The sequence below is a fragment of the Cupressus sempervirens genome, chromosome 8 (genome assembly GCF_028749045.1).
Source record: "Cupressus sempervirens isolate cs-2001-9-10 chromosome 8, ASM2874904v1, whole genome shotgun sequence".
NCBI classification, from domain to species: Eukaryota; Viridiplantae; Streptophyta; class Pinopsida; order Cupressales; family Cupressaceae; genus Cupressus; species Cupressus sempervirens.
This window is the reverse complement of record NC_143125.1, coordinates 121,806,627-121,822,627: the sequence shown is the minus strand read 5'-3', so window position 1 is coordinate 121,822,627 and position 16,001 is coordinate 121,806,627. Positions and strand designations below refer to the sequence as shown.

The 16,001-nt window shown below is 35.8% G+C and overlaps 2 protein-coding genes across 2 annotated transcripts in view; one reads left to right on the top strand and one right to left on the bottom strand.

The window, feature by feature from the left end:
- Positions 1-442: 442 nt before the first annotated feature.
- Positions 443-16,001, bottom strand: part of LOC149541885 (Nucleotide-sugar transporter family protein) — a 57,744-nt gene continuing 42,185 nt past the window's right edge. The window contains exons 4-7 of the mRNA XM_089796956.1: positions 2,871-3,066; positions 2,625-2,768; positions 1,172-1,246; positions 443-1,043 (exon numbers count right to left, since the gene is read on the bottom strand). Of these exons, the coding sequence (XP_089653082.1) occupies positions 882-1,043; positions 1,172-1,246; positions 2,625-2,768; positions 2,871-3,066 (577 nt within the window). The 3' untranslated portion in view covers positions 443-881. The remainder of the gene's footprint in view (positions 1,044-1,171; positions 1,247-2,624; positions 2,769-2,870; positions 3,067-16,001) is intronic.
- LOC149541887 (uncharacterized) lies at positions 3,532-15,875 on the top strand. The gene is made up of 4 exons (XM_089796502.1): positions 3,532-3,647; positions 14,807-15,039; positions 15,155-15,307; positions 15,448-15,875. Exons 1-4 carry the CDS (start codon positions 3,532-3,534, stop codon positions 15,873-15,875), a joined length of 930 nt encoding a protein of 309 aa, XP_089652628.1.

The window sequence follows — 16,001 nt, the reverse complement described above, 5'->3', positions numbered from 1 at the left end:
TTGGTGTCATGCTTGAAACAACTAAATTGATTAGACAGGAAGTGCAAGATGCTGGAAATCTGTTTACATTTATGTCTGATCAAGTTTTAATGTCTGTATTTTGGCTGTTTTTGAAAGCTCTATTTATCAAAAACCTGCAAATTTCTTTTTGAACATTCATATATATGATTATATTATGTATTGAACTTTTTTGTTCAATGTCTAGCTCATCTAAACATCTCTTTATGGGGTTTAAGATGCAAAGATGGTCAATCATATCCAATGTCCTGTAGCCTCTGCAATCTCTGAGCTTAAGATTACTGGGAATGTAAATCATATGATTGCAATTTAGAATCGAGGAATTTGTAAGGTAGTGATTCGTATGGCAGAAATAATTTTGTTTGTAAAACTTGTTTAGTTTGCATATGACCTTAGGTAAGAAGAATATTACAACTTCGTGAAATTATTTTAAGCTTTTCAATGCATTAATATCAGTGAGAAATGTATGTGTTTGAAAATAGGTAATCATCTGCAAATATCCTAATGAAAATACTTAACAACCGTGCCCTGCATTTTCTGTAACAACCCCTGAACAACTTTACACAAAATTATATCCTTTCACCTCACCATTAGTTCTCCTAACAACTAAAGGGTTCATTAGACATGATAATGCCTGTCTGAAAGAGAGTTTTCTCTAAAGCTTGCTTTCTTTTTAAGTAATTGAACATTTCCTCTCACAGCTGGCAAACAAACATGTATATATATTGCATAGCCTCTCATGCCGAAATGAAAAAATATATTGGGATAGGTTATGCGTGGGAATTATGAAACCTTCCATGTTCATTTTGACCACAGAAAGCATTCAAGAAACAACTCTATCTAGCCTTTACAAGACAATCACCTCACGATGTCTTTGTTTTAGGCTGAAATTGATATTTCTGATATACCACTATGCTGCTGACCACCAAAGGTAGAGCATATAAAACATATGAAGATGGTGGTATGCCATCAAATATGAATTGAAGAAGGGCGGTCACCATTAAAGCAGATACAATAACAAATCCCTGTATAGAAAGAAGAAGAGGCATAAGCATCAAATATTCCAAAACAATGTTTGGTCACTTTGAGACATTATAATTAAATGTCTTCTAGTGCAGTGAATTTAAAAAATGAACATGAACTGCAAAGTCACCTTTCGGACACCACCAGCTTGTGTTGTAACAAGTCCAACTAAGATCCCACCAACTGCATTGGTGAAAATTGGGATCTGCAAATCAGCAGAAGGTACAAAATGAATTATATAAGTGAGGATAATTGCAGCTCCAAAGTTGACTGATTGAAACAAGTGTAGTTAAAAACAGAAATCAGCATACCATCAGATGGTCAATCTAATCATATAATGTCTACCAATACCAATTTTTTAATAATTCCTTTAATTCAACTCTCTGCAGCTATGTTCGTAAGCAAGATTACAATTTGACAGTCTTTAACCAGTTAGTAAACTAGTTGTTCCAAACTCAATTCCTTAAAAAATGTACAGATGTAAAGCCACTGTCAGTAAGGAATGGAACTGAAAGAGAACGATCAATTTTCTATGGATATGCCACCAAGCTCCACAGAAATGGCTATGCTCCAGATTGTGTTGTGAATCTGACATGCAGAGGCGTAAATGAAACTTGCAGCACTTTCAGATTTTTTAAAATCTTGAATGATTCAAATAATAATGCTTTGAGATTATTTTTCATAGCTCTTCATTTTTACCTGGAAATCTTCCGTTTGCTTCCCATATTTGAGCAATGATAATGCATCTATCAGTGTGTTACATTATATTGCATAAGTTTTTGATTGTTTGTTTGTCTGCGTTAATCAATCTGGCATTAATCTTTCCTTAAGACGTGCAACAAAAGAATCAAGCATCAGAAAATTTCAACACTTCATACAACAAGATAGCAGAAGAATTTCTTATTTTGTTAAAAATGGTTATTCCTACAGCATAATCTCACTTCAAAATCAAAGGCAGCCAGCATGATGTGCATATTGCAGTCAGAAATAGCAATAAATAGACAGGATACAACCAATTGTTAGGTCAGACTTGTTTCTAATTGGATATATGAATTGTTGTTTGGCTGAAATGCCCATACGTAGTTTTCATGAGGATGCGTAAAGAGAGTTTTATATAAGCTATAAGATAATGAGCCTCACATAAGCGTACAAAAGGATACTAACCATAGGTTGTAGGAAATAGTGAATAAATTAAAGTGGCTTATTAACAATAAAGGATTACAAGACAGCTCATTGTCAGGATTGTGTGTAGTGGACAATCATTCATGGTATTTACTATTCTCTTATGTTGCAGAATTGGACAGGTTGCTTAGGCCACTGAACCAGATGGGAAACCCTCAGACTGGACTCACACTTATATTTAAGATGAAGCCTAAAATTATATTTCTAATTAGCCATACTTCTGAGCCATTAACTGGCATTGCATATTTTGAATACTATTAATTGTCAGACTATTTTCCATTAAAAAAAAGCAACTAAAATTGAGAATTTCTAAATTTTAACTTCCATGATCAGCCTTTCCATATCATATACTATACATGAAACTGTTCAAATAAATAGAATGGTCACAAGAACAACCATACCAGAGTTGATATGGTCCACCCAGAGAAAAAACCCCGCTGCCTGATGGCTTCCCCATCAGGTGATTTCAAAGTACTTGCCAGCAAACATAGACTTCCAATAACTGACATTTCTATGGTCATTAAATATGAACTTCTTTTCTTCACCTAAAATGAAGTACAAGGAAATTTTGAATAGATTCTCAGATGAAATGAAACTGAAAATGCACTTAAAAACTTAGTCTAAAACAATGAGATACACAATCTCACCTGTGATGCCCACTGGCATAGTGATGATGCTACACCTGAGAGCACAGATGCGACTATTACAGGTATAATACCCATTAAAAATGCTTGTTCGCGGTCTATTTTTGAACCATGACCAGAGTGTTCTCCAATGCTAAGAAGCAGGGCAGCAACTACCAATAACACTAAGGCTCCAACTTGTTGAAGAGTCTGCTTCTGCCTGCAAGAGATTGTGCTCAGCTAAATACGAACAAATGATTATCACAGCTACTTCAGTCAATCTCTCTGACCTGCAAATGTAAAGCCAGTTTTAAGTGAAGCTTTGATCAGGCTACAATGTGCAGACTGTAACCAGGTTTTGAAGAGCAAGGTAGCGCAAATAGTTACTGAGCAATTAAAAAAGACCGAGCACATAAATGCTGCACAACAAAAAGTTCGATAATGCCAAAAGCTCCAAAGCTCTCTGGATATATAATGGAATTTATTCCATGATCCATTTTGTAGGTCCAATCACCGGGGCCAGCAAGTGCCTTTATGACATCTTGCATCAGAATGTAAAAGAAAGAGGCCCACAGTATACACAAGTTCTACAGCATTTTTGGGGTGTGAACAGCAGGGAATGCATTTCAGAGATGGCTGTCTTAGGAGTCTTTGTTTTTTTGGCAAGGCAACAGTGTGAGAGAGTATGAGCGTGAGTGTGAGTGTGAGCGTGAGCGTGAGCGTGAGCATGAGCACGAGCGTGCATGTGAGAGTGTGGGTGACTAAGTGTGAGCGTGAGCACGAGCGTGCACGTGAGTGTGGGTGACTAAGTGTGAGTGTGGGTGTGACTATGAATGAATGTGAGTGAGTTTGGATATTCAAATTTTTACAAGCCTAGCTATACATAACATCAAAATTCAAGTTTAGGCTTCAATACCAAAAAAAAAGCTCGAGTCTAGGTATTTATTTAATGTATGAAATTTGAAATTTAAATTAAAATGGACAATGATTCAAGTATAAAAGCCATAAATAATAGAAACTTCTGATGTTATTGTTCATTGTTTACATTGCGGCAGAAGTCCCAGAGGATACTTACTAAAGAAAGTGTAATGACCATTGACAACATACATTTCTTACAATTGCATACCTTCTTTAAAATGTGAATGATTCCACTTTACACCTGATATAGTCACACTTTTGTTCATTCTACACGTGTACTTTCGTTTTAAAATTGTCTCCTCTTCAACTAGAATTGCATCTTGATGAAAAATGTAACAAACACATGTTGCCATTCAGCAGGGTTACACATCCATTCCAGAGTTTTTCAACTATGCTAAAAAGAAATCCATCCAAGATGAGGAAACAACTGAATAGCCGGAAAGTAAAAAAGAAACCTAGCAACCATTCCAACGTGTGACCATGATTAAGAATAACAGAGCCAAAAAAATGCCTGTGTGTTTTGAGAGGCCGTACAAAGGCCCTAAATTCTTCCTCACCAAATATGTAAATGAGGATCAAATGTGTCAGCCAGAATGTCAGGGGGCTAGAAGCATATGATAGGAAGGCAGTTCTTAGAATTTTTGTAACAGTATATGTAAGAATGATTGTTTGTTACTCCAAAAAGTCATATCTGTGAGTTTTCATCTTGAATGTACATTGAATTTCTAATGAACAGATGTAGCTAAATATGTTATTCAACATGATAAATGAAAGGAGGGGCATGTCATTCTGTTATGATGTTATCTAATAAGTAGTCAAGTCACCAGTTGTAACCCATCATAGTTTCTCCCCATGTGACAGTTCGTTGAGTAATCATGAAAACAGGTTCAAAATATTGGAATATGTTTCCATTTATAACCCCAATGACTATAAGAAGTCTATATTATGCAATTGCATGGCCTCAAGTGATGCAAATCTAAGTGGAAGCAATGGACTCCCAACCCAAATTCCTATTAGGCTACTAGCAAGACACCATCAAACCTGGTTTGCATATTGGGCAAGGACAAACTTGTGAACTATTTCCATATCCCTCCAACCACTACAAAACAATTCATCTTGCCAAGACAATGACCACACTTCTTTTAGCCTTCCGAAGCCTTTAATCAACTCGGGACAACTTGTCAATAGGGTTTTAAGTATCTCAACATTCTCGAACAAGTTCAGTTAGGACAGGCCTAATTGAGAATCAGGTTGACCTAAAGAGTTTTTAGGACAAAACTCCCAAAACATCCAAAGAACTTTCCAAACCAGTTATTGTTTCAAATACCCTTTTGAGACTCCTACATGATTCCAAAAGTCTTAGGTTCTGAACCTTACATATAAAGGCAAAACATGTACTTATCAAATTAGGACATTAGGCCCAGTTAGGTCTCAATTTCAAAGCAACTATAAGAATTTGATCTATCCATCCAAACTGACACTTGCAGAAGGTCTGTCCCTACTGCAAAACAACATTTCACCACACTCCTTCCACCCAACCACCCTAAATGGAGTTCAGCCACTCAGTTTGCACAATTCAAGAAGCCAGTCACATGAAAATGCCTGGCTAGGGCTGGCTTGTTCTCCTCCATCTCAATAGATATCTGCATGAAACCAACTGGAAATGAAAACACATTCCCTCTTGTTAATCCCAAGAGGCCGTAATTTTCCTCCGGTGGAAGGTCAAGTAAAGGGCCACATAACTTCAAAACCCTGACAAAACAAGGGTTTCAGACCCTGTCTCAAATAACTATCTATTTGAACAAGCAAAACTCAGCCAAATTCAACCAAGTGGAGCTGAATGAAAGCTAACACATACCTCCAATCATTCAAAACAATTCACCAATACGTACACACTACTAGCAAGGCAAATTACAGCCTGATTGCAGAAAAACACTGAGAATATTTATTCCAAATCATCTCAAAAGTTGTAAACACATGTGCTCAATCACTTGTATGTCGACTAACATATCCTATCCAAGCTTCTTTCAACTTCCCGAACCATCCTTTGCACTCCCATGGCTGTTGGATGAAGTTGACTGTTCAACTTCCAAAAGTTGCAAAGTTGCAAAATGACAACTTTTGCATTTTGCATGCAACTTGCAACTTTTTGACTTGCAACTTTCCCAAACTTATTAAAATGAACGAAGGACTAATACTATGACTCAAATGACCTTCAAGTGGCTCTAATGGCCCTTTTGACCAAGGTTGACCAATACTCATGGTCTTACAAAACAAGCCTTATTCATGACAGTTTCCTAATCCTATTACACCTTTTATACTCAATGGCACTCCATGAGTTTCTTTGCTTAGTCTTCATGTTTTTGGGTTGGCCCTGCCTCGTACTCCCCAGGTTGATTCTTGAAGGTTGCCTATGTTTCTTGATGTCTATCTCATCCAGCCAAGCTTGCTTCAGTTTACAATAACAGGTGCCATTTTACCAAAAAACTGTTTGTAAGTATTCTTTCTTCTCTACTTTGCAATCTTAGTAAATAGGATCCTTTGAAGCTTAAGAGGTGTTTGTGAAGGACTAGTTTTAGCCATGTCTTCTTTCTCCTTTGTGTGGATGTTTGTTGTATCACTTGTAATACCTCCCTTATATGGAGTCATATCTGGAACATTGAAAACAGGAGAGAGACCTATGTCTGAAGGTAGATCAATTTTGTAAGCATTTGGTCCGCACTTTTGGAGGATTTTGCAAGGAACTAATTTTCTCATTAATAGCTTGGTAGGTTTTCCCTTTGGCAATATTTTTTTCTTTAAGTTTGCCCAAACCATGTCACCTACCTGAAATTGTACATCTCTTCTCTTCTTGTCAACTTGCTCCTTGTATTTGTTTGTAGATTTTTGCAGGGTTTCTTTGACCTGATCATGGATCTCCTTGATAACCACTACAAATTCCTCTCCGTAAGCACTAATTGGATTACTTGTTGGTAAATCTTTGAGTTCCAATACACCTCTTGGATGCACACCATATACTATGTGAAAAGGACTTATCCCTGTACTTTATTGTACTTCTATTGATTGAGTCATTATACACAAATTCTGCTTGAGGTGGGACGGCATCCCATTTTTCACTGCACCGTTTGGTAAGGCATCTCAACAGATTTCCCAATGACCTAATGACTACCTCAGTGCTATGAAGAGCTAAATGACAGATTTTACCCAATTTCTTCCAAATTGTGTGCCAAAAGTGTCCCAAAAAAATGACATCCCTGTTTGATACATTGTTCAAAGGTAAACCATGGATTCTTATTGTTTCTTTGAAGAAGAGTTTGCAATATAAGAGGCACCACTTGTGCTTTTGCAAGGTAGAAAGTGGGCCATCTTACTAAATCTATCTGCAACAACATATATATCGTCAAAAACTTTTGTGTTCTAGGTAACCCCATGACAAAATCCATTGAGACACTTTCCCAAGGCCTCAATGGAATAGGTAATATTTGGTAAAGGCTTGCATTTGTAGTTACTCCCTTAGCCTTCTAACGCACAATGCATCCTTCCACATAATTTCTCACATCAATTTGGAGTTTAGGCTAGTAGTAAGCCTTATAACTTGTTCTAAGGTCTTATCTAGAGCAAAATGTCCACTTAGATTCCCACAGTGTTTCTCCTTTGTTATGTTTTCTAAGTCCCATAGTAACGTAAATCGCCCTGAAGTCATCGTTATTGCCGGTTTGGTGATTTGGTTTAGGCCTCTCGATTTTTTTGGAGCCGATGAATCAAATCATCGATTTTTTGTCATGAATCACCGATTCATGCGATTCATGCAAAAAATCGCATGCATCGGCTACGCAAGTAGCCAAAAAGTGAAGTAATTTTTTAATAAAAATACATTTTTTTAATTATTTTTTTTGTCTTTCCTCTTTGTTTTAACCCTAAAGGGCCTTCTAATTGTTTAGCACGAGTAGAAGACACAAAAAATGAGAGAGAATAAGAGAAAAGAAAAACCACAGGTTTGCAACTAGCGAGAAGGAAGAGCACCAAAGAGATCAAAAGTCCATTTGGAGAGGCCATAAGATTGCATTGGGAGCATTAAAGAGTCAATAGTAACACTCCTCAACTCATTTGCAAGAGGTAAGTGTTGATTTTTTTTTGCATATTAGTGTATTATTCATTTTTTGTTAAATCTTTTTAGTTTTCATTTGCAAATCTTGAATGTTTTTTAATTTTACTAAATTGCAAAGTAGGCTTTGTTGTTTTGTTTATTAGTTTGACACTTCGAGATTTTACTTGAATTTTCTTATTGTAGCAGCCTTAACTTTCATTTTCCACAATGGGTAGAAAAGATGAATGTTGGAAATATACCAAAAACTTTCCTGGAAGATCAAAATTTCAAACAAAATGCATGTTTTGTAGAGATAAATTTTGGTGGTATTTATAAATTCAAATACCACATTGCTGCTATACCTAGAAATGATATTACAATTTGCACTCAATAAACTGCTGAGGCAAAATGCACTTGTCTAGTGGCATTAGAAAAATATGAACAAGAGAAATTAAATAAGAAAAGGCAACTTGAAGGGTTAAGAGCTATTGGCTCCCGTAGCCGCATCAACATCTGCATCCATAGGTTATGTTAATGAGGGTTTTGTTGGTTCCCAAAACCGCAGATTGGAATCCTACGAGCCTTGCTTGCTCGATGCTGGGATATCCAACAGATTAAGGCCAACTTGACAGGATTGATCGATGCGATCCAAATCCCCTGCACTTCTGGCTCTGCAAAACCAAGGCGAGTGTACCTAATCCTAAACAAAACACTTAAGCCCAGGATGCTTATAGCAGATTGATTAGAACACGAATATAATGAAAGCTGTCCTAATGGCAAGAATTATAGAAAACTTTAAGATTGCAAATTACGAATTAAGAATAATAAATATGATAATGTTTTAAATAAAAAATGAATGCAACAAATAAATATATTAATTCCTCAAGGGAAAAAAATGAAATAGTTGCTAGCATATGGATTATGAATCAAGAGTAAAAGACAAGTGTTTTAATTAAATGGGCAATCAAAGTCAATATTATAAGTTGAAACGTGCAATTTTATAAAATTCAATATATTTGAACTATAAACAATTTTAATAATTCAGACGCGACGGATCAATTATATAAACGCAATTTTAAACTAGTCTAAGATGCACTTTAACTCCTACAGAGACAAACTAGACATAAATACAAAAACAATTAAATATTTCACAATATCTATGTTTATCAAATTTAAATGCAATAATGGCCCAATCCACTTATCCGAAGTTTAAAATATTTATAGAAAATAAATAAAAATATTTATAAAGGACACAACTTAATAATAATTTAAAACTCCAAAATTTAAAATAAATAATAATGCCAAAAATAAAATCGCAATAAAGACACTCCTTACAGATGATCTATCTACTGCATTTCAAATCCAGAATCGCATTTAAATTTTCTCTATAATTCAATCCACAGGCTTTGATCAAGAATTCATTTCTTCGCCAATCAAAGAATATAATACATCATAAGTGCTTCAATATATAAAATTTTAAAATATGAATATGAATTTTTTTTTCTCCATTTGTATTACATGAACAATAAAAAGGTGTGAAATGAACAGGTATACCCCTTCACAACACCTAATTACAACCGCCTTTATAACAAATCCAAAACAAATTATAATAATTAATTTAAAAGAGGCGGCTTGGAAAGTATAATAGATTTTCCAAAATTATTTGATAAACTAATGACAAATCTATGCTACAGCCTCCGAACATAAGAAATTGTGTTCTATTTCCTTGCGTAGTTCCAACCTGAGAATCTGGGTTGTGAACCTCTGGACTCCATGGCAGACAGGGCAGCATGGTTTCAACAAACGAGAAATACCATAGATGTAATTTCCATCTTCCAAACTTGAAGTAAATCTCTATGTATGCATTGCATGTGCATAGACAGCATTGTTGGAGCCACATAGTGATTATTTAAACTTTAAAATATTTCCCGTATTAGATGCCGATAATCACCTTGTATATATGATTTGAATAAGATGACATGATTCTATGCAGGGTCCTCATCTCGTGCTCGTTCTCTTTGATTCCATGGTAAAACTTCGTCTTTGTAATGCTCGATTTCACAAATCAAGTTTGGTGACATCTCCAGGCACATAGCAAGCACGCATCTTCTCATTCTTAGGCGTTTGAAAAGACCTGCAAGGGACACACAACACACAATCAAGTTATAATCGATAAGTATTAAATGTCATAAGACTCCAAACAAACTCTTCAGGTCCACGTCATTTCATTTTCTCTCCACATCTTGGTGGCATATGGTGTCTATGCTCGACGACGCTGCATAAGGTGGCTTTTATCCCGTTGATTCATGTGTGTTCTACATATATATATCATTGTTTACTATATTTATTTTTTCTTGTTGTTTCACTAAATATCCTGATATTCCATATAACGTGGATTTCTTACTTGCATCTCATCCTTGAGATTCATTGCTTTTGCTAATATATGGACATCGTCTATGATGTATTCCTCTGCCACTGTCTTGCTCACACATCGCTGACTGGTGTTTTCTATTTGTTCTGTTGGCAAGCATGCTTGTAATTTTCGAATTTGACAACACTTTTGACCTGTGATGTCATCCATTCGAGCTTGTCCCCTTCATCAAGATTGTATTCCTTTGAATAATGTAAACCACATCATTCATACACTCCAATTAAATTCACTCTTCAAAACTTGTCTCATTTTGGCTCACATTTTAGAAATTTGATGGCTCAAATATATGTCATGTAAAATTCCCTCTTCAGTCCATTTGCTTAGCTTGGTAGCAATATGCCTATTTTGATTAACAAAGTAAAACTTTGATTTAGTGCTGAGATAATATATTATTACAGAGCCATTGAAATATAATATTTTTCATAGAATTATTTCTGGAATGTTGATGTTATTTTCTGCAGTTAATGTTAAGCACTTCCAATGCTGACTGTATAAAAGATTGGTTTTTTCATTCGACTAGTGACTCCAATACCTCCTCCTTATCAATAGTGTCAATTCATTATTGGACTTCATCGAATTCTTAGTCTCCAATGATCCTATCTCAAACTCCTTGAATATATGAAGAATCAATATGTAGTTTTTTGCTGTATTATATATCACTGAATATTTTGTTACTGGCAGAATCATCATATTTATCCAGTCCAAATTTAGCTTAAAACATTCAGGAATAAATGTTCCTACTGTTTCTTTAGTGTATGGAGTTGTTGTTCACTTGTTTTTGTCAAATGAAAGCAAAAGAATTTTGAGCTCCATCAGGTTCTTCCAGACCTCCTTTTCATCCTAGTTCTAGTGCTCATGCTAATGTTGATGCTAGTGCAAGTCATTCTTATACTGAGATTGAGTCCAGTCTATTGCAACCTAGAGTGTGGAAGAACAGATTGGATAGTTACTTTGTGCCCCGCACTACTCCTGGCTCACAACCCACGCTTGAGTGCATGGATTTGAACAAGGGGATTCATGATGCTTCCAAAAAAGAAATTCACAAATTGTGGTACTTTTGCAACATTCTATTTATTGCAGCCAAATAATTGATTTTGTTTTATCTTATTTTCTTTAACGTTAATAAAATTTTAATTATATTTACTTGTTTTATGATTCATTGATTAATCATAGATTCACTTTACAAGCTTACATAATGATTTGTCATCTAAATTTCTAATCATAATCTATTTGTTACAAGGCTCTTTATTGGCAAAACATGATATATGTGGTTGCTATTTGTGGTCCGAGGTTTAAAGCCCCAACTGAAGCTAAGTTGAGTGGATACCTCTTATAGATGAAATGGTTGAGAATATGAAGGTTGAGCTTGAGGGCCACTGAAAGGAGTGGATCACAAAGGGTTGCACCATCATGACTAACGGTTGGACAGATAGGAGAAATAAAGCACTCCTCGATTTTCTTGTTTCCTGTGGAGGTGATTGATCATTCTACTTTCTTACATACATTGTGAATTGTGAATTGTGATTGAGTAATTCAAATTTTGACGACTTGATTGCTAATTTGTTGATGATCCATCATAATTCATTGTTTTCTAGGATATACCATGTTCCTCAAATCCATTGATGCTTCCACTTATATAAAAAATGCCACATATTTAAGTGAGGTTATTGAGGAAGTCATAGCAAAGGTGGGGGAATAAAATGTGGTGCATGTGGTGACGGACAGTGCAGCAAGTTATGTTGTTGCAAGTAAACTTTTAACTTTTCAAGTTTTGAAAATAAATTTATTTGAATTTTGAACTTTTTTAATTCTAAGTTTCGTAACATGTTTGAATTCTAATTAATTTAAAATAGTTGTAAGTAAACTTTTGATGGTGAGGCACCTCACCATATTTTGGTCTCCTTGTGTGGCACATTGCCTTGACCTCATGTTGGAGGAAATTGGCAAGCTTGAGTGGGTCAAATCATGTGTAGAAAGGGCAAAAAATATATGCAAGTTTATATACAATCATTCATTCGTCCTTAGCGCAATGAGGGACTACACGAGGCAAAGAGTTAGCTCTTCTAAGCATCACAAGGTTTGCCTTGAATTTCATCACACTACAGTCCTTGTTGACATCAAAGGCAAAATTGCGGAGCATGTTTGTTGGGCGGGAGTGGATTACATCTTCATAAGCTACGACCACTACAAGGGTAGATGTGGTGAGTTGCATCTTTGATAAGGATGGTTTTTGAAAACCTACTAAAGAAATCCTTCAGGTAAATTTCTTAGATTTTAACATTTAGTATTAATTATTTAATATTTAATATTTATTATTTAATTGTTTAATGATTTAGTTTTGCTTTTAATTTTATATTTAAGTTTTGACTCAACTGTATTTTTTACATTATATGCAGGTCATTGAGCCCCTCATATCTCTCCTACGAATTGTTGATGGGGAGAAGCCCTCTATGGACTATATATATGAGGGCATGGATAGGGCCAAGGAGGCCATTAGAGCCCAGTATGCAGGAGTGCAAGAGAAGTATGCCCCTATTTGAGAGATCATTGATAGGAGATGGTAGAATCAACTCCATTGACCCATCCATGCAGCAGCGTATTATCTGAATCCAGCATTTCGTTTATGTCCTGACTTCAAGGTGGATGAGGAGGTTCTCACCGGCCTATATACAATGATCCAGAGGTTGAGTAGTGATGAGGATAGCGCAGCTACAACCATTGAGCTAGAAAAATTCAATAATAAAGAAGGGCCATTTTTCTTTGGTAGGATGGTCATAGATGCTCAGACAACAATACAGCCAAGTAAAAATAATATATTCTTGAATCTTAAGTTTATGGCTTATAAGTTGTGTATTTTAATTTTTGATTTTGTAATTTGAAAGTTGTAAATGAGACTAATTGTTTTTGTTTTCCCTTATTTCAAATAGATGGTGGCAAATGTTTGGGCCCACAACACCAAAACTTCAGAAAATTGCCATCTGTATTTTGAGTCAGCCAAGCAACACTTCTAGATACAAGCGCAGTTGGTCCATGTTTGAGCATATCCACTTAAAGAGGAGAAATAGGTTGTTTGTGCAAAGCATAGTTCCAAAAATCGCCATGAAATCGCCGAAATCGCGATAAGATTCATGGCTCCCGATTTTTTTGGAATCGGAAATCACTGGTGGCGATTTTTTCTTGTGAATCGCCTGAATCGCCAAAATCGGCGATTCATGGCAAAAATCGCCAAAATCGCCATCGTGAATCTTCAGAAATCGGCCGCGGCAGCAAGGATAGAAAGTTCAATTTTTAAAAAAAAACACATGTTTTATTTGCTTTCTAAGTTGACTTTCCTCTTTGTTATAACCCTAAAGAGCCTTCTATTTGCTTAGTATGAGTAGAAGAGAGGAAGAGTGAGAGAGAAGAAGAGAAAAGAGAATCCATAGGTTTCCAACCGGCAAAAAGGAAGAGCACCAAAGAGATCAGAAATCCATTTGGGGAGGCCATAAATTGCATTGGGAGCATTAAAGAGTCAATATCAACACTCCTCAACTCATTTGCAAGAGGTAAGTGTTGGTTTTTTTTTTGCATGTTAGTGTAGTATGCATTTTTTGTTAAATTTTTTTAGTGTTCATTTGCAAATCTTGAATGTTTTTTATTTTTACTAAATTGCAAACTAGGGTTTGTTGTTTTGTAGTTTTTGTTTATTAGTTGCAAACTTTGATTTTTTACATGAATTTTTTTATTGCAGCAGCCCTTTGCTTTCATTTTCCAATTTCCACAATGGGTAAAAAAGATGAATGCTGGAAATATAATGAAGAGTTTCCTAGGAGAACCAAATATCAAACAAAATGTATATTTTGCAAAGAAAAAATAAATTCGGGAGGTATCTATAGATTGAAATACCACATTGCTGGCATACCTGGCCATGATGTCACAGTTTGCACTCAACAAACCGCTAAGGCAAAACGCTCTTGTTTAGTGGCATTAGAAAAAATTGAACAAGACAAGTTGACTAAGAAAATGCAACTTGAAGGGTTAAGAGGTATTGGCTCCCGTGCTCCCACATCCGCAACCGCATCTACATCTGCAAGTGCATCTACATCAGCTTCCGCATCCATAGGTTGTGTTGGAGAGGGTTCTTCTAGGCCTCCTTTTCATCCTAGTGCTAGTGCTCATATGAGTGTTAGTGGTAGTCGGTCTCATACTGAGACAGAGTCCAACACCAACCTATTGCGGCCTAGAGTGCGGAAAAGCAGAATGGATAGTTACTTTGTGCCCCGCACTACTCCTGGCTCCCAACCCACGCTTGAGGGCATGGGTTTGAACAAGGAGATTCATGATGCTGCCAGAAAAGAGATTTGCAAATTCTGGTACTTTTGCAACATTCCATTTATTGCAGCCAAGTAATTGATTCTTTTTTCTTTGTTATCTTCAAAGTTAAAGTTAAAAGTAAAAGTAAAACTTTAATTATATCTACTTGTTTTATGATTTTAGTTTTTGACATCTAAATTTCTAATCAATATCATTATCTATTTGTGACAGGACTCCTTATTGGCAGAACATGATAGATGCAGTTACCATTTGTGGTCCGGGGTTTAAAGCCCCAACTGAGGCTGAGTTGAGTGGATACCTCCTGGAGGAAATGGTTGAGGATATGAGGCATGAGCTTGAGGACAACCGAAAGGAGTGGATCGAAAAGGGTTGCACCATCATGACTGATGGTTGGACAGATAGGAGGGGAAGAACACTCCTCAATTTTCTTGTATCCTGTGGAGGTGATTGATCATTCTACTTTCCTACATACATAATTTTGAATCGTGATTGACTATTTCAAATTTTGATTTGTTGATTGCTAATAGTAATTATAATTCGTTGTTTTATTACTTGTAGGATATACCATGTTCCTCAAATCCATTGATGCTTCTGCTCATGTAAAAAACGCCACATACTTATGTGAGGTTATTGAGGAAGTTATAGCAGAGGTGGGGGAACAACATGTGGTGCAAGTGGTGACGGATAATGCAGCAAGTTATGTTGCTGCAGGTAAACTTTTAACTTTTTAAGTTTTGAAATAAATTTATTTGAATTTTGAACTTTTTCTAATTCTAACTTAGAATTTCTAAGTTTCCTAAGTTCTAACATGTTTGAAATTTGAATTTCTAATTATCTTAAAATTGTTGTAGGCAAACTTTTGATGGAGAGGCACCCCACCATATTTTGGTCCCCTTGTGCAGCACACTGCCTTGACCTCATGTTGGAGGAAATTGGCAAACTTGAGTGGGTCAAGTCATGTGTGGAAAGGGCAAAAAACATATGCAAGTTTATTTATAATCATTCATTTGTCCTTAGCACAATGAGGAAGTACACAGGAGACAAAGAGTTAGCTCGTCCAGGGATCACGAGGTTTGCCTCGAATTTCATCACCTTGCAGTCCTTGTTGACATCAAGGGATGATTTGAGGAGCATGTTTGTTGGGCGGGAGTGGATTTCATCTTCCTATGCTACGACCACTGCAGGGATAGATGTGGTGGATTGCATATTTGATGATGATGGTTTTTGGAAACCTGCTAGAGAAATCCTTAATGTAATTTTTGTGCAATTTAACATTTAATATTTTACAGTTTACTATGCTAATTGTTTAATGATTTAGTTTTACCTTAAGTTATATTATTGAATTATTCTATGTTTAAGTTTTGACTCAAATTTTTGTTTTACTTTATATGTAAGCCACTAAGCC

What these genes read in the sequence shown, in the direction of transcription:
- LOC149541887 (XM_089796502.1), top strand. Translation starts at nt 3,532, where the DNA reads ATGAGCGTGAGTGTGAGTGTGAGCGTGAGCGTGAGCGTGAGCATGAGC. An exon ending in TTTTCTTGTATCCTGTGGAG is followed by an intron (nt 15,040 to 15,154) that starts GTGATTGATCAT and finishes TATTACTTGTAG; the next exon opens with GATATACCATGTTCCTCAAA. An exon ending in AGCAAGTTATGTTGCTGCAG is followed by an intron (nt 15,308 to 15,447) that starts GTAAACTTTTAA and finishes AAATTGTTGTAG; the next exon opens with GCAAACTTTTGATGGAGAGG.